The sequence below is a fragment of the Oryctolagus cuniculus genome, chromosome 16 (genome assembly GCF_964237555.1).
Source record: "Oryctolagus cuniculus chromosome 16, mOryCun1.1, whole genome shotgun sequence".
NCBI lineage: Eukaryota > Metazoa > Chordata > Mammalia > Lagomorpha > Leporidae > Oryctolagus > Oryctolagus cuniculus.
The window spans coordinates 33,432,288-33,458,235 of record NC_091447.1 but is presented as its reverse complement, the minus strand read 5'-3'; the positions used below and the strand labels follow the sequence as shown (position 1 = coordinate 33,458,235).

Here is a 25,948-nt window from a genome sequence, read left to right as displayed (position 1 = left end):
TTCAGGAATTCAAGGTCAGATGTTGATCTAATACTCCTAAGTGCTTTGCCCTAACACCCTCAAGAAATTATGTCTATCTGGTGATATTTATCAGGGAAACCACTTGTATGACTTCAAATGCAGTGGCTCTTGGCTTTACTATTTATGAAGGAGACTAAGTGAAACACATACCTTCTTTCTTGACGAAGAGGCAAAAGCTGAGCTGGTTTTCTGTTTTATTAGACTGACTTGCTTAGCAGGCTAAGGTGTACATTTGACAGCCACACTTGCCAAGACATGGCCAAATCCATCTGTTAGCCTCTGCTAATGATGTAGTCCCTGACTTTGATGCAGCACCTAGTTTTTTCTCAATGCTCAGTGTCTGTTGTAGAGTTAATTGATGCTGAAGTTTCAATTTTGCAGAAGTCTCAGTAGATCACTGGGCTATGAATTAGCTACAACAGACTCCCAGCTATTCTAGATTAATGTAATTCTTCATGTGACTCAGAGACTTGAATTCACTTAGTTTATATCTCCTCAGAACATTACACATTAGGGTTACTTAGGAAGGTGGAATCCATGATTCTGACTTTCTACATTTGTTTACACCCTGATTGGAAATATCTTATTGATGAAAAATGTTTTGATTCACTAAAGTGAAGAGCCCCTTCTTCCTGCACTGTACACTACTTTCTCTGGTGCAGGTAAGAGAATATTCCATATTTTTGTAGATCCAAGGGATATTGGTCAGTCTAATAGAGCAACCAACATTACCTTTAAGTAATTTATTATTGCACACAAGAATTTTACAATAGACTGCAATTTTAATCCCTGTGGTCCTTCTACTGATTTTGTCACATATTTTACTTCTGCATGTTAACAAATCCCATAATACATTATCAAGTTGGCTTTAAACATCAATTAACTTTTAAAAAACGTTAAAATGAGCAGAAAGTTTTAACAGCCACATATTTATCTTTGTAGACCTATTTATCCCTTTTTGTAGTTCCATATTTCCACTTAGTATAATCTTCCTTCTGCTTGAAGACTTTTTATCCTAGTGTAAATCTGCATTCAGTGAATTCTCTCAGCTTTTGTCTTCACATGATTTATTTTGCCTTTATTTTTGAAAGATGTTTGTGCCAGGCATGGAATTCTAGATTGGCAGTTTCTTGATTCTAGCCCAACATTTTGCCCACTGGGAGGTATTTTTTGACACAGACTGATTTCCCTCCCGTGAGTCCCCTTATCTCTAACCACCAAATCCCAGCAAGATTCTCCCCACACATACATACCCGGTTTGCAGTCAGTCCCTGCCTTTTCTCCAGAAGCCTTTATACGCTTGCATTGACAACTGGAGGGAGCCTCCCTTGCCAGGATGACCTGTGTGAAACTGAAGGAGAAGAAGGCATAGTGCCTCCCACTCAGATGAGTCTTTGCACACTCAGTGCCAATCTATATTATTCTTGAGTTTCTGTGCCCAGATGGAAACACTCATTTCCATCTGCTGCAAGGAGATCAGTTAGGATGCTACAGTCCAAGCAAAAATGATGGCAGTGTGAATTATAACCATTTTGGTTGGGTTGGCTTAGCTAGATAATGATAAACAATTGTGAGGAATTTAATATGTGGGTTAAGAGAGAAATAACATGGAGACTGGGAAAATGTCGTTCCCAGCATCCATTTTATTCTTCCTTTATATAATAAAACCCTAATTTTAGATGGGCATATTGTTGCTTAGGAATGTGTATGGAAAAGATTGCATTTTCAAGTTCTTTGTTTGTAGCTGGAGTTGGTTATATCACTATCACTTGGACTAGTGAAGTGAAAGTAGAATCATTGAGTGCAGGTTTTAGAGAGTGCTGTTAGAAGAACGGAGTCCTATTTCACCCGCTTTCTACTGGCTGTTATGTACATATGACAGTGTGAGTTTAAGCAGCCATTTGGACTTGGAGCAGAAGGCACCTGTTGAGAACGACATCAGTCATCAAGATGCAAAGAGCTCCTGACACTGGATGGACTGTAACTGGGCTGAGAACACAATCAGTTTCTGTCTTATGTAGGCCATTGGTTTTGCCCCTCTGTTTTTGTTGTATGTAGCTATATACAGCCAAATGTAATCTTTACAATGAAAATAGCTTGATAAGAGAGTTTTTTATATTGGAAAACTGAGCAAGTGTTGATATGCTTGGTAAATTTAGGGCACATAGAAGAAACAAACAGAAGCTTATAAGGGAAAACAACATATTTGTAAAACAACTATATACTAAAATGGATAAGTCACTTGTGTTTACAGTTTTTTTGTTTAAAGATTTATTTATTTTTCCTTGAAAGTCAGAGTTACACAGGGAGAGGAGAGGGAGAGAGGGAGAGAGAGGTGTTCCATCCGATGGTTCACTCCCCAGTTGGCCACAATGGCTGGAGCTGTGCCGATCCAAAGCCAGGAGCCAGGAGCCAGGAGCTTCTTCCTGGTCTCCCATGTGTGTGCAGGGGCCCAAGGAGTTGGGCCATCTTCTACTGCTTTCCCAGGCCACAGCAGAGAGCTGGACAGGAAGTGGAACAGCCAGGTCTCGAACCGGCGCCCGTATGGGATGCTGGCACTTCAAGCCAGGGTGTAAACCCTCTGAGCCACAGTGCCAGCCCCAGTGTTTACAGTTTTTTAAAAGTTATAACAGTATTCAAGCTGTCTTTGAATCATCTTCTCCTTAGACATTAACATTGGTCTCATACATTAACTACTTTAGGAAGTTTTATGATTTAGTCTTCCTTTACAGTGGAGTTCTGAAATATCAAAGCTCTCCCTGCCTAATGTTCCTGCTGTTAATGGATGTACAAGTTTCAACCACATTCTTTGTTTTGTTTTTTATTTTTTGAAATGCAGAGTGACAGAAGAAGAGAGGAAGAGGGGATGAAGAAAGAGAGATCCATCCATCCTCTGATTCACTCCCCAAGTGGCTGCCATAGCCAGGTATGGGCCAGGCTAAAACCAGGAACCTGGGACTCCCACATGGGTGGTAGGGGCACAGGTACTTAGGCCATCATCTGCTCCCTTCCCAGGCGCATTATCAGGGATCTGGTTCAGAAGTGGAGCAGCTGGAGCTCAAAACAGCACTCAGATATGGGGTGCGGGCATGGCATTGCAAATTAACTTGCTGTGTCACATTGCTGCCCCTACAGGCATATTCTTGAATTAGAAAGAGATTTTCAGTTTTTGAAGTCCTCAAAAGATAAATTGAAATAAAATATGGAGGAATATGTGAGATTTTGGAATTATATATGAAATTCTATTTTCTCTTTAGGTCTTTAGCCTCAATCATTAACTTAAAAACTTTTGTATGCTTTGAACTTTCATGACAAAATTGATATTGAACACATCTAGGAAAAATTAAACTTACTTTTTTTGTTTACAATAAAATTTTGAAATGCAAGTGATTTTGGACTATAGATTTCACTGTGGTTTTCCGTTCTTCAAGCTATTCAGAGACCTTTTAGGATACAGGGTTTTGTTTTTTTTTTTTTTTTTTTAATTTATTCCTTCCCTCTGATCTTTCCGCAGGACAAATCCAATGATGCATTTGTAGTGGTAGTTTTAAGCTTGAAGCCATCAAAAAAGTATTTTAATATGTCTTAAGCAAATTGATTTTCCCCTCTTTTCTTGTCAGATAGTGATTCAAGCTGAGTGTCTTTTTAAAAAGTCTTTTTTTAAAAAAAAATGTCTGCTCTAGTTGCTGGCAAACAAATTGGAATTTGAATGACCCATGAAATCTTTCATGGCGATGACTGGGTGGGAATATGAAACTAGGGTAGATTCTCAGCTAGAGCTGATGTAATGCATCCTGGGGAACTGGTGGTCAGAATTCAGGTGTCTTTGGGGCAGTAAGTTAATAGCTGAGGACCCTGCCAGAAACAAGCACATAGAAAAGAAGAAAAGAAATCAAAACAGTAACACCATTGACACCAGAATACAGAAGGGAATAGGATTTGGGGCCTCTGTGAAAGCCCTGGAGACCAAAGCCTCTAAAAGCTGGGACAGCTTCATTTTTGCTTTGATGTTTAGTCATTAAAAAAATATAGTAAGGCACAGGCTAGTACCAATGTAGAAACCTCTTATTTCAATGTAATTTGTGTACTTATATTTTAGTTTAGTGCAATGTCATACACAGAGCCTTTTTCTCTGTACATTGCATTGATAACTGAGGCAAGTGTACTTGGAACTGATTTGACAGTTTTGTGGCTATACAGATAAATATAGTACTTTTCAGGTTATTTCATGAATAATCAATGAACCAGCAAAGGATAAAAAGTGACATATGGCAGCCTGGTGTAGATTAAGTGTGATTGTCACATTTTCCTCCCTGCCTCTTTCCCTTCTCTAGTACGTTATTGTTTTAACAGGCTAGCTCAAGTTGTTTATATTAACTTTTATTCGAAGTAAAAATTTACCTTGAATTCTTAAGCTTAATATTTTATTGAGTATTTTTCAGATAGCATATTGATAATTTACATTATTGTTCAAAGGCTTAATGCTCCACTAAATGAAGAGTTCAGTAAATAAAAAGTAAAAATAGTTCAGCAGGAATATAGGCAAGGCCTATAAACAATAATAAAATGAAAAGATGTTCAAGTTCTCTCATGTACAGTAAATTTTAAAATAGCCACAGATCATTAAAGCTAGTATCTAATTCTAACAATTTGTTTGAAGTATCATAATGCTCTTAAAACTGTATATATGAAATACATGAAATTTGTTCCCTTTATATAAATTCACGAAATGAGAAAAGCAATTTAATAAAGATTTAAAACCAAGTTTGACAGAACACTCTATTTGCAGCAAAACTGAAATATACACATACTTCTTTTTTGTTTTTGTTTTTTTGATTTTTTAAAAAAAAATTTAGCTTTCACATGAGATTTTTGTCTTTCTTTGTCTGGCTTGTTTCAGTGAACACGATGTCTTCCAGTCACAGCCATTTTTGATGCAAATGATAGAATTCCATTGTTTTTTTATAGCTGAATAATATTCCATTGTGTGTATACACACATACACACATATTTTCTTTATCCATTCATCTTATGATGGGACACACTGGTTGATTCCATATTTTGGCTTCAGTTCCCGAAATGAAGTTAAACTGGTAAAGCAGTTTTTGTTTTTCAAAATTACCATTAACCCAATATTTCCAAATAACTAATACTCAACCAGTTATGTTCTCTGTGTATAAACCACAAATACACTGTAGCTGTTTCATGGACTCACCAAAATAGAAAGTGTTTTCCCTTTTGTAACATGGAAGCATTTCTTAAAGAAATGTTTTATTGATTTTTATTGCTTTTATCAAATTTAATGGAATTTCTTGGTAACTGAATTCTTTTAGGATGAAGTTCTGAGAAACTGTTAGTATGAGGGAGAGATATTCACAACCTAAATAGTAATTCTAGTACCTTTTTAAAGATTTTATTTTAAAGACAGTGACAGAGGAAGATCTTCCATCTTCTGGTTCAGTCTTCAAATCACTGTAGTAGCCAGGACGAGGCCAGCCTGAAGCCAGCAGTCAAGAACTCCTGTCTAGTCCGCCACATGGATGGCAGGGGTCCAAGTACTTGAGGCATCTTCTGCTACTTTCCTAGCACATGAGCAGGGAGCTGGATTAGAAGCAGTGCAGGTGGGACTTAAACTGGTGCTCTAGGGGCTTAATCTGCTGCACCACAACACTGGCCCCTTATTCTACCATTTTTAAACATTAGTCTCCCTTGGGAGCTAATGAAGATTAGTGCAGTATTTAGTTTGTAGTAAACTGTTTCTTCAGTGAGATAGTTTATATTCTGTGCTTGGCTGGCTTTGTCCCAGGCCTCTGGTTCTGAGTGAATTAACATTTGAGAGGCTCTTCATACCCCCATTCATTTGTCAGTTTCACTGTAGTCTTTCCAAACCATTTGAAATTGGCAGAAGAATTAGCAGTAAATTTTGATTTAGTGTATGTGATACAGAGAATGAATATTTGTTTTGAATCGCACCCCCACCCCTGCCTCCCTTGCCACAAGAAAAGATTCTGGGAATTTGCTCTTAAAATTGCAGTTTGCCCTCTGAGTTTTCAAGTTATTTATAAATCATGTGAATCATGTGTTGGGGACATTTTATTGAGACCCGAGAAATTAAGGTCTGATTTGGGTTAGGTCTGTATTGGGCATCAGATGATGGTGAGGTGACTGAAAGCTAATTCTGTGAGAATAGGATGTCATAAGGCATCTTTCCTCATCTTCCAGAAAAAATTTACAACTTTTTATGATGGAGCTTGCCTCTGCTGGGAGCAACTGTGATGAAGAGGTTATATTTTCTTTGTGGGATCAGGAATCCTCTCACTGTCTTCACTGATGGCTTTTAGAAGGAGATGAATGTGAAGGGAGTATAGCCTGAAGAATTTTCTTTAGAACTCATTCTCTCCCTGAGGTCCCTTTGCCCATTGTAGATTCTAAATGGTGTTGCAGACTACCTCAAAGCTTTCAGATCAGGTTAAGAGCATGGTTTTTACACATGACTTTTTTTTTTTTATGCAACATTCATACTGGAAACAATAAATATTTATTGGCTAAAAAAGGAGAGGACAGGAAAATGGCTTATAGCAATTCTTAGAATATCTAATTAGCTCAAACACACTGCCGCTTACACAGGATGTGCTGATGGAATCATTAACAGTATTTCGTAATGCTATAGGCACTCTGCGACCACAATTGTGTACGCTACTATACAGTCAAAACGACTAGTCCACATCTTAGTTTTACTCCCCCACAGTAAGCACAAATCTATTCTGACCTATTTATCTGTACATCGAAGGGTTTTTCTTTTTTTTTAACTTTTATTTAATAAATATAAATTTCCAAAGTACAGTTTATGAATTACAATGGCTTTTCCCCTCCATAAGTTCTTTTTTTTTATTTAATAAATGTGAATTTACAAAGTGCAACTTTTGTATTGTTGTGGCTCCCCCCCCCAACCTCCCTCCCTCCCTCCCATGGCCCTCCCCTCTCCCACTCCCTCTCCCATCCCGCCCTTCATCGAGTTTCATTTTCAATCACCTTCATATACAGAAGATCAACTTAGTATACACTAAGCAAGGATTTCAACAGGCTGCACTCATACAACCGCACAAGGTATAGGGCATTGTTCAACTAGTAGTGTTGTTTTTAAGTTTCATAGTAAAACACATTAAGGACAGAGATCCTACGTGGGGAGCCTGTACTCAGTGACTCCCGTTGTTGATTTAACAATTGGCACCCTTATTTATGACATGCGCAATCACCCGAGACTCTTGCTATGAGCTTTCTAGGCTATGGAAGCCCCTTGAGTTCACCAACTCTGAACTTGTTTAGTCAAGGCCATATCACAGTGGAGGTTCCTTCCTCCCTTTAGAGAAAGGCGCCTCCCTCTTTGATGGCCTGTTCCTTCTGCTGGGGTCTTGTTCACCAGGATCTTTCATTTAGATTGTTTTTTTTGCCACCGTGTCATGGCCTCCCATGCCTGTGAGACTCTCATGGACCTTTTCGCCAGATCCGAATGTCCCAAGGGTTGATTCTGAGGCAGGAGTGCTGTTTTGGGCACTTGCCATTCTATGAGTCTGCTGGGTTTTACACATGACTTTTGAGCAGTCATGGAGGGTGAGTCTCCACCATTTCCTAAAGTAGCTGTACTGCCAACCACCTTGTAGTCTGTTTGATACTCCTCCATTAAGAGGAAAGAGTCAGTTCTTGAGTTTGCACAGGTTCATGACTAGCTTATGACCAATACAATGTGAAGAAAGTACTGCATGACATGACTGAGAAAAGACGATGCAGCCTCTCCCTTTATTTTCCAGGATTCTTGCTTTGAATTCCTGTAGTGCCATGTAAGAAGTTGTGCAATACTGAATATGTACCCAGAAGTAGAATTGTTGGATTGTATGGGTGTCCTCCTTTTAAAAGCTATATAAATTTCTATTCCCCTTAACAGTGTACAAGCATTCCCTTTTTATCTCTCATCTTTTTGGTGATAGCAATTCTAATAGACTTGAGGTGGCATGTCACTGTGGTTTTGATTTGCATTTGCCTGATGATTTGTGATGTTGAAAATGTTTCTGTTGGCGATCTTTATAATATTGTCTGTTCAGATCCTTTGCACATTTTAAATTAGTTTTTGGATTTTTTTTTTTTTTTGCTATTGTTTTATATGAGTTCCTCACATAGCTTGGAAATTAAACTCTTAAATAAGGGTACTTCAAAAATTTGTAGAAAAATGAACCTGAAGGGTTATTTTAATACAAAATAGTTTTGAAATCCATGCAAATTTTTCTTCATAATTCAAAATTGTTTATAGAGTTTTAGAAGAACCCCTTGTATATGGTTTGTGAACAGCTTCTCTCATTTGGTGGACTATATTTTACATTTTGTTGTTTCTTTTACTGGACAGGTTTTTAGTTTGATACAGTCCTAGTTGTGTATTTTTCCTTTGTTTCCTGTTCTTTTGATGTCCTGTCCAAAAAATCCAAGACCAATATCAAGGAGTTTTCCCGTATTTGTTTTTAGGTGTTCTAAGGTTTCAGGTCTTAATGTAATCCATTTTTAATTAGTCCATCTGGGTTAATTTTTGTATATGCTGTAAAATAAGGGTCCACTCTGATTTATATGTAAATATCTCATTTTCCCACCACCACTTACTTGAGTGTCCTTTCTCCATCTTGTATTCTTGGAGCCTTTGTCAAAGATTATTTGACCTTATGTGCATGAGTTTATTTCTAACTATTTTGTTCCATTGGTCTATATCTAATTTTGTTTTGCCTATTCCATACTGTATAACACAGTTTAAAATCAGAAAGTGTGATGCCTTTAGACTACTTTCTAAAGATTCTTTGGTCATTAAGGATCTTTTGTGGTTATGTATAGGCTATGGGATTTTGTTTTCTATCTCTGTGAAAAATTTCACTGGAATTTTGATAAGGATTACCTGAATCAGCAAATCATGTTGAGTAGTATGAGTATTTTAACCATATTAATACTTCCAATCAATGAATATGGTATATCTTTTATTTATTTATATCTTCATTTATTTCATTTATTTAATTATCATCTGTTTTCAGTGGCGTTTTATAGCATCCAATGTACAGATTTTTAACCTTTTTGGTTAAATTTATTCCTATATATTTTATTCTTTTTGATGCTATTGTATGCTATTGTTTACTTTCTTGATTTCTTTTTTGGATAGTTCATTGCTAGTATATAGAAATGCAGCTGATTTTTGTATGTTGATTTTGTAACCTACAATGTTATAGAATTAATTTCCAACAGTCTTTTTACTGTTGAATTCCTCCTTTAAAAAAAAAAAAAGATTTATTTATTTGCAAGTCAGAGCCACACAGAGAGAAGGAGAGGCAGAGAGAGAGAGAAAGAGGCAGAGAGAAGGAGAGGCGGGGGGGGGGGGGACAGAGAGAGGCAGAGCGAGAGCGAGAGAGAGAGGTCTTCCATCTGCTGGTTCACTCCCCAGTTGGTTGCAGTGGCTGGAGCTGGGCCAATCCAAAGCCAGGAGCTTCCCCCAGGTCTCCCATTCTGGTGCAGGGGTCATCTTCTGCTTTTCCAAGCCAAGGCAGAGAGCTAGATTGGAAGTGGAGCACCTGGGACTCAAACCGGTGCCCATATGAGATGTTGGCACTGCGAGTGGCAGCTTTACCTGCTATGCCACAGCGCCGGTCCCTTCTTTATTTTTGACTTGACAATTTCTGACTGTGCAGTCATTTTTTTAGCACTTTCAAGTGATGTTTTAAAATACGTTATACAGATTATGATGTTAATTTTAACAGGAAGCTTGATCTCTAAAACCCTGTTTGTCATCACTGAGATTGGAAATTTAATGCTTTAAATCAACTTGCTGAGAGTACATGTAGTGCTATTTAGTCATAAATATGTGCAGGGAAATAGCTTCTAGGCAGGATTCATGGCTTTTAAATACTGTATTAGTGCAGTTTTATAGAAAAAAAGTTCAAGAGTATAATTTTTTATTGTATAACCAAATAATTTAGTAGTCTAAATTGTACCTTAGGTTATAAATCTTATTAAGCATTAAATGACTAGTTACAGAAATGAAGGTATACTTTTTATCAAGGATTGAGGGTAATTTTATTAATAGAGGACAGGGAAGCCACTATTTATTATCTTTATCAAAATTCAATAAAGAATTCTTTGATAAGCATTTCATGTAAATTCTCTTGACATGTGTATCAGTAACACTTTTTCCTCCTTAAAATCTTTTTGTGTGTGACATTATCCCTGTAAAATTCAGAGAAGTTAATGATCCTAAAGTGTTTAGCAAGTAATTTGTTACATCTAAAAATTGAATTAAAGTTTATAGTTAATTTACTTTTATAATACAGATCAGGGTGATTTGCATTTAGTTTTGTAATGGTTTCACAGTTTTTTCATTGAGTAGGAGAGAAAGTAATGGTGTTACAGTGAGTGCATGCATTTATCCTACATCCTGGCAGGGTGTTTGTGATTGTAAATGGCATATATCCATGTGTATTAGAGAAGAAATCAAGAAGGGGTATTTCTGTATTGGGACTTTCTAAGAAAAATGCAAAGTGTAATACCTGTTGAAAATAAGCTTGATGATGACCTTTATCTTTTTAAACTTACCTTCAACCAAAAAATTCCATCAATGTTATCAGCTGTTTTGAAAAACCCTAAGAGCCATGCATTCTACTGTGGTGAGCACAGACTAGGTTGGAATGAGCGTGGTTATGGGAAGTCTGCCCTTAAAAGTCCTGAAGATAAGCCCTGATACTAAGTAATACATATTTACTCTCTCTGTGACTAACTCAATAAAGGTTATTCATCAAGGTAATCTTGTCCTTGACTCAGGACTATTCGTAATAAATCACACCCTCCAACTTCAGGATTACATCAGGTTGAAATTATGGACAAAGCAAGTTGCTATGTTAATTCTTTCGTAACACAGGGAGTGGCTTATTATCACATTGCCCACAATAGTATCACCAGCAGTTTTATAAGTTTACAGTGATTTCTCCAACTCTTCCTCAAAACTCTAGGGCTTTGCCTTTTCACTTTTGGAGCAAGAAAGAAAGAATCTTTGCTGTCTCTTATATGCTTGTGATTTGCCATTAGAGTGGATTGAACCCACGAACAGGTAATGCACAATGTCTACTTGCAAACAAACATAGAAACTTGTTAAGGGAATATCACACATGAAATAGAACCAAAGTTACTCAGAGCTGGATTTTAAGAATAATTTTGATTTTTACCACAGACCATCCTAGCTATTGATAACTATTGGAAATTTATACTCTTTAACACCGAAGTGTTAGAACTTTTGGTGGGTTGTGGAAGAGAAATACATATAAAAATTATATTTAAGAAGCCATATGGAAAACCCTTTTAATTTCAGAAACTCTGACAATTTATAGGTTTACAAAGATTAATAATTCCTGATTATACTCTCAAGATTATCCAAGTATAACAGCAAAAGAGCTGCTCAGAATTGCTTGCCCTTTACAAATTACAAATTGTTTTTATGATTGTCATCTCCATTCTTTAAAATAATACTGTTTAAATTTTCCATCTGAGGTAATGAAAGGCTAAGAGAAAACAATTAAAAAATGTAATAGATACTTATCCCACTCTTGGGTTTCTATAATGCCTTTGTTAAATACAGCTAAGTGAGGAAGAATTCGGTAAGCTATGTAAGGTAGCACAAGGGACTGTGTGGGACCTTTTGAAGAAATCTTTTATTTGTCTTTGTATCACTTGGCCTACATAATAATGGCTATGCAAAGCCATTTAATAGTGATTAAAGAAATGAAGTATTTATATTTCTTTATTTTGAGGGATATTTATCCCTCAAAGTGCATATACTGTGTGTCAGGCCTCATGCTCATTGACAGTTCTATCTGGTTGGGCTCTTAGTACAAAAGATTTGGAAGTACAGATATACCCAAGAGTAAGATTTAAGCAAGAAAGAGGCACAAGTGCAAAGAGAGAGAACATGAAACAGTTTACTGGTTTTCCCTGTCTTTCAGAGGATGTTTCAGGAACATTTATCTTACAAAATTATACTCAGAGGGTACTGGACCACCAAAGTGGCTTATTATCACATAGATTTTTGAATGAAGATGAGTGTTGCATGAGCAGGAAGGGTGTCACACTCCCCTTTTGGTATACCATGAATACCAGCTCCCCACACATACACATACCCTAAACCCTGCTGAAAAAGCCCTGGCAACATGCTTCTCAGGAAGGCAGTTTTGCTTTGAGAAACCATCTCCTGTCTCCTTGTCACAAGTAAATAAAGCTTTCCTTGATGTAGCCACTACTTGAGGTTGGTTGTCTGGGGATACCCAAGTGAACAGACTCCCTGTTTCCGCTATCACAGATAAATATGAAGAGCCAGGAAAGAAATAAGGCTGAGCTGTCACTTCATATCCTCTGGGATATGAGTATTTTCCCCACACAATGAAAATAGAATATGAAGCAGTATGTGTTGTAACCTGATGAGACATCAGATTTATATTGGGAGCTCAGTTCTCTTTGGGAAAATGTCTTAGTTTTTTCCTCTGCACCATTGAAACTGTACTTTACAGTGGTAATAATGGTAGTTCAGGTGAATAGAAGTGGTTTATTTAGGCCATTGACATGTAGATGCCCAGTAAGGGCTGGTGGGCAAGAGATGCTCAATAGAAAACAGTTTTCTTCCTTCCTTTCTTGTTTCTGGATCATGGAGTAGTTTTCTGTTAGAAGTGAATGAATGTCACAATCACTCCCAAAATATTTTGAAATGAATAGTTCTCTTATTTGGCTTCACAGATTCTTTATGCTTACATAAAAGGAAAACTCACATAAGAACTTCTGAATTTAGAAGTACTTGACTGTAAAAGAAAAATGAAGATTGAAAACATAAAGGGAATGCTAGCAAAATGATAAATGTTGGTTCATGGTATATTCTTATAGGGGTAGCTGATCCAGCTGATGGACAGCTTTGAACAAGGCATGTTGAAGCTATTCATAAATTTATTTTTAAATTATTATTTTTGAGAGAGTGTACCCATGTGCTAGTTCACTTCCCAAAGGGCCCACAGCTCCTGGAACTAGTTCTGGCTAAAGTGAGGAGCTAGGAACTCCATCTAGGTCTGCTGCATGGGTGATAGGAACCCAATTACACCATCACCAATCCCTCCCAGAATCTGCATGAGAAAGCTGCAGTCAGGAGCTAAAGATCAGTATCAATCCCAGATACTCCAATGTGAGTGGGCATCTTAACTAGCATCTTAAGCACCAGGCTAAACACATGCCCTTGTTTTTAAATTTAGAACAGTATTTAGTGTCAAGCCAGTAGTTTTACTAAGAGTAGGAATAGTTTTACTAAGAGTAGGACAGGGAGGATGGATTTAACACTATCGGAAGTCATTAACCTAAATCTGAGTTTCATACACTTATGCCTTGAAAATGAATTAATCTAGCCCGGTGCCGCGGCTCACTAGGCTAATCCTCCGCCTTGCAGCGCCGACATACCAGGTTCTAGTCCTGGTCAGGGTGCCGGATTCTGTCCCGGTTGCCCCTCTTCCAGGCCAGCTCTCTGCTGTGGCCAGGGAGTGCAGTGGAGGATGGCCCAAGTACTTGGGCCCTGCACCCCATGGGAGACCAGGATAAGTACCTGGCTTCTGCCATCGGATCAGCGCGGTGCGCCGGCTGCAGCGCGCCGGCCGTGGCAGCCGTTGGAGGGTGAACCAACGGCAAAGGAAGACCTTTCTCTCTGTCTCTCTTTCTCTCACTGTCCACTCTGCTGTCAAAAAATAAATAAATAAAAAAAAGAAAACGAATTAATCTGTTTTGCCTTCGATTAAAACCTCTGTTTCATCCAATATATTTTGTTATGAAGCACAGAAGGAAAATTTGCTCTGACTTTATCCCTCTGTGTATTTGTTTAAAGACTGTACATTAGCCTTGAATTAAGTGTAGTTAAGACCAGAAACATAGGCAAAAGGAATTATTTTTTATGGTCATTGAAACATGAAATTGTGCAAAGTAACAGACTGAATCATGAAAACTCAGGTGTGGTAATTCTTCCAAGGTTACCTGGAAAAAAAAGTTGGCTTTTCTTACACCATGCATTTAAAGAAAATGCAGTTAATCATGGTATCACTGATTTGTTAGTTTAATATTGTTTGGTTCTCTAGCAATAATAACGTTGAAGATGCTGATAAGTATTTGGTTGTTAATTATCCCAGCCTCCAGATCAGTGTTTCCTCTTCTTTGGCAATACTTTATGATTGGACTCTCAGAGTACCTCTCTTCTGTTGCTTACTTGTAAAATGTATAATAGAGTATTGTGAATTTAGTCACACTAAGTCACAATAACACTAGGAACTTACTCCTTTGATCTCTGACTTGGTGCCCATTATCTAAACACCTCTGTCTATCCCAGATTAAGGATTTTTATTGTTTTTTGTTTGTTTGTTTTTTAACTTCTGTATATGAAGGAGAATTTGCAGTATTTGTCTGTGTATGGCTTATTCCACTTAATATGATGTCCTCCAGTTACATCAATTTTGTTGTAAATGATTCAATTTCATTCTTTTTTATGGCAGAGTAATATTCCAGTGTATATGTGTGTTTGCATATGTATATGGATATATATACACACATACAAATACACACACAGTGGGATATTCAGTGTGTGTGTATATATATATATGCACATACCACATTTTCTTTATCCATTCATCTGCTGGTAGACACCTTGATTGATTCTACGTCTTGGTTATTGTAAAGCATTTGTTAAACATATAGATTCCCAATTAAGAAGCTTTATCTTTTATTCCTGGACCATCTAGTTATAAATAAATAATGAAATAGTGGGTAGTGGAATGCCTGCGTGAGTCGCAGGTTTTAGCTACTTGTGCTTCCCCTTGAAGAGACTGCACAGGTGACTACAGGGGGCCCAGAAGGACTTTCTTCCTGGAGAATCTTTTGCTCTTCCTCCATGCCTCCATTTCATCGAGTGATTTCTTCTCTGCCTTGAATTACTAAGCATTTTCTTGGAGACTTGATAACTCCCAGGAACTAAATTATTTATAGCACTAGTATAATTTTTAATCAGCTAGTTTTCTTTTTTTCCTGGGATGCTAAATAAAATCTAAGTTTAAGACTTAAAACTAAAGAGATAAGCATTGATAATGATATTTTCATCTAAACCTCATGCTTTTTTGATAGTTTCTTGGTGAAATACCAAGTTTAAGATTGCTATATTCGGATTCAAGGTTAAGGAGCCAGCATTGTAGCATAGAGGATTAAACTGCCACCTGCAATGCCAGCATTCTGTATAGGTGCCAGTTTGAGTCTTGGCTGTTCCACTTCCATTCTAAATCCCTGATAATGAGCCTGGGAAAGCAGCAGAGGATGGTCCAAGTGCTAGGGCCCCTACAATCAAATGGGAGACCTTGAGGAAGCCCCTAGCTCTTGGCTTTGTCCTGACCCAGCCTGGCTACTCTGGGCATTTATGGTGTGAACCAGCAGATGGGCAATCCCTCTCTATCTGTCCCTCTCTGTAACTCTGCCTTTCAAATAAATACATATTAAAAGAAAAAGAGTCAAGGTCAAAAATGAGGCCTTGAGTGGGAGAGTTAAAGCATCACGCAAGCACTTTAAAACTTAAACGTGGATGGGTTGCTACAGCAGGGTAAGTTGCTGCCTGTGACACCTATATGGTGTATCAGAGTGCTGGTTCAAATCCTGGCTGCTTTGCTTCTGATCCAGCTCCCCACTAATACCCCTGGGAAAGCAGTGGAAGATTGCCTGAGTGCTTTGGCTTCTGCCACGTTGGAGATCAGGATGGAGTTCCTGGCTCCTAGCTTTGGCCTGGTCCATTGCCAGCCTTTGTGGGCATTTGGGGATTGAGCCAACAGATGGAAGCTATGTGTGTGTGTGCATGTATGCATGTGTGTGCACATGTGTTCCTATGGCTCTAAAAAACCCTTTAATGTGGCATAATACATACAGTCCAGTTTTATGTTGATATAGATCCATTGCAAATATATGCTTTAAAAATTATTTGTATTATTTAAAATACATGTAAAATATATATGTCTTAAAAGTTGTATTATGTAAAATAGTATACAAAAATGATTTTACTGTTAGATGAGTTACCACGAAGTGATTGACACACAGTTCAGGAAATAAAACATTAATATTCCATGAATTTTATTTGTGTTACATCCAGACACTGTCTTTATACTACTCAAAGGTAACTGTTGTCCTTACTGTTAATGCCATAGATTTTACCAGATTAAAGCCTTTATAAAGAGAATATTGTTCAGCCTTCAAAAGGAAGGGAATTTTGTCATGTGCCGCAGCATAGATAAACCTTGAGGACACCATTCTAGTGATATATGCCAGCACAAAAAGACAGTACTGAATGCTTCCATTTATATTACGTGTCTAAAGTAGTCAGATTCACAAGAACAGTAAGTAAAATAGCTTTTTTCCAAGAACTGGGGGAGGGGAAGTAGATAGTTATTGCTTAATGTATGTAGAGTTTTAGTTTTTGCAAGTTGAAAAAGATCTGTTACACAAACAATGGGAGTATACTTAACACTACCAGAACACTTAGAGATTGTTAGGATAGTAGCTTTTATGTTGGTGGTCTTTTTCTCTCCATTTAAAAAAATACTTTAGAAAAGTTGATGTACAGAGAACTGTTCATAGTACAAATGTTTTCTTTTAAGGTTTTATTGCATAATATTTGAGGTTCAGACTTCTTGTCTAGCAGGGTGTTTCTTAAGGTGTTTTTCTCACTTGTTCATTTTCACTGCTATATTATATTTTGTGTGGATTTACAAAAGTTTTTTGTTGACCATTCTTTGATTAATGGACATCTTTATTTTGAAGCTCTCATAAATAATGTAGCTATGGACATCCTTGTATGTACTTTTTGATGTGCGCTTTACTGTTAGACGTGTATGTAAGAACAGGATTGCTAGGCCATTGAGAATGCGTATGCACACTAATAGATACTGCCAAAAGCTGTTCTGTTTAAAACAGTACTCTGATAACTTACACTCTCTTTTCAGTATAATGGAGTTCAAGTTCCTTGGCATTTGTACTAACACATGGAATTGTCAGTATTTTCCATTAAAATGTGAAATGTATACATTTGGTATACAGTTCTGGTATATGTATTGTGGTCTCCTATTATGTCTTATTTTGTACTTGCCTGATAACTAATGGGCGTAGGTACCTTTTCATGTTAACTGGTCAATTAAGTGTCCTCTTTGGGAATTGCTGTTCAAATCAGTATTGTATCTGTTTTTTTAATGTTCTTGTCTTTTTCTTATTGACTTGTAGGATTTCTTTATTCTGAATATGAGTCTTTGTTACATGAATTGTAAACATTTCTCAGTCCATAGAAAACAGACTAAGTGCCATACTTAATGGTGAACGAATAGAAGCTTTCCACTTGAGGTTGCAATTGAGACAAGTATATCTCTTGTTATCACTTCATATCAACATTGCATTAGAGCTCCTTGAAAATATATTAGGTAAGGAAAAGAAGCAAAAATATATAATAATTGCAAGTGAAGAAATAAACTCATTCAAAGACAACATTCATTGTGTATTAAGAAAATTCAAAGAAGTCTATGGATGAACTCTTAAAATTAGTGAATTTAGCAGTATAGTTGAGTAGAAGGTCAACATGTGAAAATCAACTCTTTTTACATACTAGCCGTTAACAAAGGTGAAATAAAAACAATATTTTGCAGCATATAGATCAGTCAGGCATAAATCTAACAATAATTTAAGGACTCAAGAACAGGACAATTAAAATGTTTAACCTGATATATTAAGATCATTTATAAATTATATACTGTGTTCCTAGTATAATTGTGTTTGAGCGCGCGTGCACACACACACACACACACACACACCAACTAGTCTGTATATCTATAGATTCTCAAATTGATCTTTAGGTTCAGTATAATCCTGATTAAAATCCAGGAAGTTAATTTTTTTTTAATTTTTGGCATAGAAAATCTGTATTGAAATGCAAAGGGTTATTGCAAGTCTTTTTTTTTTTTTTTTTTTTTTTTTGACAGGCAAAGTGGGCAGTGAGAGAGAAAGGTCTTCCTTTGCTGTTCTTTCACCCTCCAATGGCTGCTGCAGCAGGTGCACCACACTGATCCGAAACCAGGAGCCAGGTGCTTATCCTGGTCTCCCATGCGGGTGCAGGGCCCAAGGACTTGGGCCATCCTCCACTGCACTCCCGGGCCACAGCAGAGAACTTGCCTGGAAGAGGGGCAACCGGGACAGAATCCAGCACCCTGACCTGGACTAGAACCCGGTGTGCCTGTGCCGCAGGTGGAGGATTAGCCTATTGAGCCGCGGCACCGGCCAATCACAGGTCTTAAGAATTACTGTGCATCTAAGTAATTGGGGCAGCGTGGTACTATTATAATATTAGATTAATAGGTCAGTGGCATGGAATAGGCTGTAGGAACAGATCTGTATTCAAATGATCGTTGATTTATGACAATGATAACAGAGTAGTTGTGATATGCCTGACTGTTGAAAGTTTGGGTCTTTGGTTCCTTAAAGGAAATGAGCAACCCTCAAACTTTTTGGCCTCAGGACCCCTTTGCATTTATTGTTTATGTAATTTTACCTATTGATATTACTGTATTTGAAATGTAACCTGGAAAATTTAAAGTATTTATGAATTTATTTAAAAGTTTTTAAAGATTTATTTATTTGAAAGGCAGAGAGAAGGAGAGAGAGAGAGAAAGAGGTCTTCCATCTAGTGATTCACTCCCCAAATGGCTACAATGGCCAGAGCTGGGCCAATCCGAAGCCAGGAGCTGGAAGCTTCTTCGTGGTGCAGGGGCCCAAGCACTTGAGCCATTTTCTGCTGCTTTCTCAGGTCATAGCAGAGCTGGATTGGAAGTGGAGCAGCCAGGACTTGAACCAGTGCCCATATGAGATACTGGCACTTCAGACTGGGCTTTAACCCGCTGCACCGCAGCCCTGGTCCTCTATAAATATAATTTAAGCAAATAAAGCAATGTAGTATTAACATAATATATTTTTATGAAAAATTTAAGATTTAGTGAGAATAGCATTGTTTTACTTTTTTTTTTTTTTTTTTTTTTTGACAGAGTGGACAGTGAGAGAGACAAAGAGAAAGGTCTTTTACTGTTGGTTCACCCTCCAATGGCCGCCACAGCTGGTGCGCTGCGGCCGGCGCACCGCGCTAATCTGAGGCCAGGAGCCAGGTGCTTCTCCTGGACTCCCATGCGGGTGCAGGGCCCAAGCACTTGGGCCATCCTCCACCGCACTCCGAGGCCACATCAGAGAGCTGGACTGGAAGAGGGGTAACCGGGACAGAATCCGGTGCCCCGACCGGGATTAGAACCTGGTGTGCCGGCGCCACAGGCAGAGGATTAGCCTATTGAGCCGCGGTGCTGGCCTGTTTTACATTTTTACAAAAATTCTTTAATGTCTGACTTGATGGAAGACGAGTGGATACTCATACCTACATCTGCATTCAGTCCAGTAAAATACAGCATTTTAGTTGATATACTGTGAGGAAAATAATGTAGTTGATAACAGGATGAAAATGTTCATAAAGACTTCTCAGGTGATGGTGGTTGTTCTTATTTAATATTGCACCAAAACTTGAAACATAGTAACTTCTCACAGGTTAATTGTGGTATGGCATCTGAAAACTGATGAGTGAACCTTTGCATTCCATTCCCATTGATCTATCTTGCATGATTTTATAATATTTTGCTGGTTTAAACATGCCTTGTTTAAAAAATGTAAAAACATTTGTTTTACGATTTCAAAAATGTATTACTGTCACCATTAATCTCACTAGGAAAGTTTTATTTGTTGGGTGGTAGATGTTTCCCATTTCATTTGAAAACTCACCTTCTACCAAGAATACTATTAACTGTTTTCCTTGAAGTAGGAGACCTATGTCTTTCATGTTTTAGATGACATCTGCTGAAAACCTAAATGTGAATAACCATAGTGCCTGCCAGTCATTACTTCGAGCAAAAAATGGTATTCCACGGAAAGCTTGTGACTCAGAGTCCTACAAGCTATTTTCCTCATCACTCATTGTACTTCATCTACAACAGAGGTAACTTTAACCCATACTTCCCACTTCATCATATAGACTATTGAAAACATTTGAGATGTAATGAAATTAATATTTGCTGCTTCATCAAAGGCAAGCTTGAATTGAATTGGCATTTACAAATGTTGCATTTTTATTCTGCATGGCAGTGAAGAGCACCTTTACAAGTAGTGCGTCTTGGTGGCGCTGCCTCTCTTCATGCCAAGGCACAATTGCTTTTATACCATCAGTGCAAATGTCAATGCAATGAAAAGACAAACAGCATCTTAGTGTGTTTTTTTCTGAAAAGCATTTTAACTTGTGTACTCCCTGAGAAGGTCTCAGGGACCTCCACAAGTCCAGAGACTGCACTTGAAGTTACTGATGTAGCGTGTATGAACTCGGGTAGTGGTCTAGGAACTTGCTATTTCTTTCTGGAAAGGTCTGTTTCTTGCTGGAAGCTCACTCTTCTACTTTGTGTGTGACTGATCTAGTGGCATCCTGTTAAGTGAGTGCCATGAGCATTTACTGAACACTTATTCTTTATGCTAGATATTAGGCATTCGAAAATGCAAAACCCAATCCGAGCCTTTAAGAAGCTTAATGTCTGTTAGGAACTGAGTAATTTAGCAACTATTAACATAATAAAGTTAACCATTGTAGAAGTATAGATAAAAGAAAAATCAAGCTTGCCTTAGTAAGCCAAGGAAATTTTCCAGCAGTAAATTAGCATTTGATGAATAGAGATGCCAGGCAGGTCTGCAGGGGGAGGGCCATCTGGCTGGACAGCAAATGCTCTGACCTAGAGGCCTGAGGGCACTTGCCCTGTTCTGAAAACAGCATTTAGATCTGCTTGTTGTAAATGGGGGGTCTGGGTGGGAGTTAGGGATGTGGTGAGGAAATTGAGTAATGTAGACCCAGTAGTTCGTAGAAGCTTAGGTTTTATGCTGAATATGCTAGAGAGCCATTGAAGAACGGTGATGGAATCAGAATTCTGAATTTTAGATTGGAGAGGAATGAGGCCAAAGGCAGAGCAAAATTAGAGTGGTCTTGATAATCACCCAACTGAAAGAGAGGAGCCAGAATAAGGCATTTGACAGATAAAGAGGAGGAGGAAGAAGTCAAAAGATAGTTTTTGGAAACAATAGGAAACATTAATAGGAAACATTGGATGAGCTTGAGGAGGTTTAATTAGATTGGAAGTCTGAGAGCAATCCTTAGTGCCACTTCTTAACGGAGTGGTTCTGGGTAATTTAACCCAAATTTCAGTCTCTTCAGCTATAAAATAGGAATAGTGATTCTTGCTCTTTGAGACTGTTAATAATATTTGATGAAAAGGGCCGGCGCCGCGGCTCACTAGGCTAATCCTCCGCCTGCGGTGCCGGTGACCCAGGTTCTAGTCCCGGTTGGGGTGCTGGATTCTGTCCCGGTTGCTCCTCTTCCATTCCAGCTCTCTGCTGTGGCCCAGGAGTGCAGTGGAGGATGGCCCAAGTGCTTGGGCCCTGTACCCGCATGGGAGACCAGGAGGAAGCACCTGGCTCCTGGCTTCGGATCAGTGCAGCGCAGCGGCCATTGTGGGGTGAACCAACAGAAGGAAGACCTTTCTCTCTGTCTCTCTCACTGTTTAACTTTGCCTGTCAAAAAAAATATATATTTGATGAAAAGATGCCTGCAAAGCTCTTCGCTATGTAGTAAGCATATGGTAGCTAATTTATTTTTTTAGGATGATTCCCAAGTAATTTTTGACTTGGGTATCTAGGTTGCTTCCATTTACCACAGTAGGGAATGTAGCAAAGCGAGAGCTGATATAGGATGGGGAAAGATGCTCACATTAGGATTTGTTGTGCTATTTAATGGAAATCTAAAGTAAGGGAAGCCTGGCCTGGAAATAGAGATTAGGGAATCATTGTAGAAGATCCAAATGCAGGCAACTGAGTAAGATGTTCTTGGGGTGAGGACTGGGAGTAGGGAGTAGAAAGAGGTATATAGGGTATCAGTTTGCTAGGCCTGAGTGGTTTAGCACAACAGAATTTATTCCTTTACAATTCTGGAGGCTGGAAGTCCATACTGACGGTGTCCTCGGGTTCATTGTCTTCTGAGGCCTTGGTCCTTGGCTTGTAGATGCCACCTTTTCCATTCGTGTTCACATGGTTTTTCCTCTGTGCACATATTTGAGTCCAGATTTCCTCTTACAAGGATGTTAGTCATATCGGACTAGGATCCACCCTAAAAACCTTATTTTAACTTAATTCTTTAATGACCTTATCTCCAAATAACTGTTACATTCTGAGGAACCGAGGTTAGGACTTCATCACATGATCGGAAGAAACAGTTCTGTCCACAACACAGGGAATTCAAGAACAGATAGAGGAGGGGAGATTGCAATGAGCAAGTCAGGACTGTCCGGAGAGGGAAAAGGGAACAGCAGAGAGCCGAGTCGGTGCAAATGGAGAGAGGGTTTCAGAGAGGACAGAGCCAGCCACAGGCCCTCCAGATTCCCTTTCTAATCACTGGGTCCACATTGTTTGGGTTTTTATAAGTAACTTTTTTTCTAAAAATGTAGCTTACAATAGGAATGCTGAGGTAAATGTTTAATAGGATTTGCTGCGTGATCTCTGGCAAAAAAGGTTATGAGTCAATTAGATGAGGTTTTTGGTGTCAGTACTGAGTAACTTCATGCTGTAGCATAAAATCAATGAAAGAAGAGCCTTGCAATGTGTTTTGTGCAGACAGATGAGACATCATGACTAATCCGGTTAATCAGATATCACAGTCTGCTATTTAAAGCTTCCTACCAGGACTCATAGCATTGCCAAATTCTGTCTTTGGAGTTATACTCAAATTGTTAAGGGGTTTAAGGACTGAGGAATTCTGTGAAGTCACTGTGGTGCGTGCCGGGCTCAACAGACCTCTCCTAGGACCCAGTTCATCGACAAGGCTTGTTATTTCTGCTTCATATCTCAAGTCTCTTTACTTATTTGAATCTCCTTTGTTACCAGCATACCATGAGTTCTGCTCTAGAACTATTGTGGGAGCCTTTGTTTTCTTTAAGATTTTATTTATTTATTTTGAGAGATAGAGTTACATACAGTGAAAGGGAGAGACAAAGAAAGGTCTTCCTTCTGTTGGTTCACTCCCCAAATGGCCGCCATGGCCGGAGCTGCACCAGTTGAAGCCAGGAGCCAGGTGCTTCCTCCTGGTCTCCCACGCAGGTGCAGGGACCCAAGAACCTGGGCCATCTTCTACCTCTTTCCCAGGCACAGCAGAAAGCTGGATCTGAAGAGGAGCAGCCAGCACTAGAACCGGTGCCCATATGGGATGCTGGCACCACAGGCGGAGGATTAAGCTGCGCTATGGCACCTGCCCCTTGGGAGCCTTTTAACACGATTCCCTGCTTCCATTCTTGCTCATTCTAGAGAAATCCTTCCCCCCAAAAGCCAGACTTAGAGTAAAATCCAGACTCCCTACCATACCCTACATCCCTGAATGATGAAGAGCTTGCCTGCTTTCCAATCCTCATTTCCCCACATGTGGCTCAGTTGGATTTTTCGTCTCTCCTCTCCTCCTCCTGCTTCTCATCCTTCCCCTTCCCCCTTCTCTCTTCCCCCTCTCCCCTTCCCTCTTCTCTCTCCCCTCTCCCCTCTCCATCCCATCCCAGTTTCTTCCCTTTCTTCTCAGCATAGTGACAGTTTATGGCTTGGGTAAACTGCAGCTGATTACAAAGGAGTGGCAGCTGAGCCTACACTCACACCCCTGCCCACACCCGCTGTGACACTGGAAGCAGACCAGATTGATCATCACTGCCTGAGCCCTCCACTGAGTTAAGGTGTTTATTAGAGTGCTTCCCACTGAGTCTTCACTGTTGACCACTTGTGAAATCCTATTCATTTTTTTTCTGAGACTCTGTGGCTATTATTATTGAGTATTATTTAAGAAGCAACAGTATTTGGAAGTTGGAAACTTAGTGTTTTTTGCTTTTTAATTCTCAGGCTGTTGTTACCAGTACCCACCGCATCAGAGACTCCCTTTCTGAGGTGTCCTGTGTTAACAGGAACTGTGATGCTAGCGTTCTTCCCTGCCGGTTTGCTTCACCCAAGGACACTTTGGAGCTTGGAGCTTCTCAGGCTCTCCTTTCTGCTGAGCAGGATCATATATGTGGTCACCTTAAGGAAATGTTGGGCACATGATAGTGTGTAATTCTTTATATTAATTGTACCCCAACTTTATTTATTTTCTTAAAATTATTTTCTATTTTCCTCTTTCACTTATTTTATTCTCTTCTAAATTCTGTATCTTTGTTAGCTCTGTTATTCTTTTTGGAATGAGTTGATGCACAAATTGGTAAACAAGAACTGTTCTTAATATTTGTTTAAAGATTTATTTTATTCATTTGAAAGGCAGAGTTACAGATAGAGAAGGGGAAAGGTAGATCTTCCATCTGCTGGTTGACTTCCCAGATGGCCACAAGCCTGGCTGAAGCCAGGAACTAGGAGCTTCATCCAAGTCTCCCATGTGGGTGCAGGGACCCAGGGACTTGGGCCATCTTCTGCTTTCCCAGGCACATTAGCAAAGAGCTGGATCAGAAGTGGAGCAGCCCGGGCTTGAACTGGAGCCCATATGGGATGCTGACATCACAGACAATGGCTTAACCTGCTATGCTATGCCACAATGCAGGTTCCTGTTCTAAATATTTTGAGACCTTCCTTTGGATCCCCTCTTATTACCTTGTATTTGGCTTTGCTGTCGGTCTTAGAAGCCTCCTAGCTAGTCCTGCTGCATTGTCTGTCTGCTCCCAGGCTGCCCACCTCTCTGACCCAAGGGAGTTTTTCTGTAGCCTGTCGTCTACAGAGTGGTGTCTTAACAGCTCAGGATAGAGGGTCTTGGCTCTAACCACGCCCTTGTCCTCATTTCCAGACATATTTCTTGTGGCTCCCCTTCTGCTTCGCATACTTATGTAGCTCTTATTTTTGTCTGTTCTGCCTTTGTTTGCCATTTCACAGAAGCCCTTTTACTCTTTCACTTTTCTCTACTCAGGGTGAACTTCCTCTGTGAAACCTTTGCTAATCGCCTGCAGCAGGGCCAACCACTTCCTTCCTGAGTGTTACTTCCTCCCTTGGTGCACGGTCTGACTGCACTAACCAGGCTGCTGCTAGCCCATAAGCACCCTTGCAAACTAGAAAAAGATACCCGTCTTGAAGATGCTTTATAGTACTTCCAACTGTTGGCAAACTGTCCTAATAAAATAAAATTAGAAATCTGTGGTGCCTGCCAAGTCAACGCAGCTCTGCTAGAGTCACACAGTGCACAGCTGCGCAGTTGTACTTGCTGCTCCTGTCTGTGTTGCTGTATCTTCTAATTGTCTGCATTTTCCTTGGGACCAAGGAGAATAGTTTGGTATCTTGATATTATTTTCATAGTCTCACTGATGGGATGAGGCCCTCAGTAACCATTTGTTAATCAAAAGAAAGAATAAAAGTACACATGATTACCACACTTGTCTGGGGAAATGGCAAGAGAGGCATGCCTGCAAGGCCTTTTACGTTGGACGTGAGGAATGTATTTTGAGACCTTTTCTTTCCACATTCAGATTTCTGCAGTCAAACATCGAGTTCGTATACAGTAGTGGTGGAGAAGAGCAGACGAAGGGCTACACGCTGAGCCTGGAGTCAGCCTGCCTGAGCTTGAATGCCAGTTCTCCCACTCACTGGTTTACGTGATGTTGGGCAGGCTACTTAACCTCTCTGTGCCTCAATGCACAGAAACGTGGAGGGTAACAGTAGTTAACAGCTCCATGGAGTTGTGAGAATTCAATGAATTGTTTTT

At 39.2% G+C, this 25,948-nt stretch overlaps 1 protein-coding gene across 12 annotated transcripts in view; it reads left to right on the top strand.

The window, feature by feature from the left end:
- Positions 1 to 25,948, top strand: part of LOC103349457 (uncharacterized) — an 83,161-nt gene that overhangs the window by 39,876 nt on the left and 17,337 nt on the right. For 7 of the 12 annotated variants that reach the window (XR_007922220.2, XR_011383175.1, XR_007922218.2 and 4 more), the window contains exon 2: positions 2,861 to 2,947. The exons of 1 other annotated variant lie outside the window; for it this stretch is intronic. Coding sequence is in view for 4 of the 11 variants with exons in the window: in XM_070059778.1 (XP_069915879.1) it covers positions 24,185 to 24,314 (130 nt within the window). In the remaining 7 variants the exon portion in view is untranslated. Of the gene's footprint in view, positions 1 to 2,860; positions 2,948 to 11,048; positions 17,550 to 20,000; positions 20,150 to 20,173; positions 24,315 to 25,948 lie in introns of those variants that run through there. 4 more of the 12 variants (XM_070059779.1, XM_070059781.1, XM_070059780.1 and 1 more) reach the window with 3 other exon arrangements.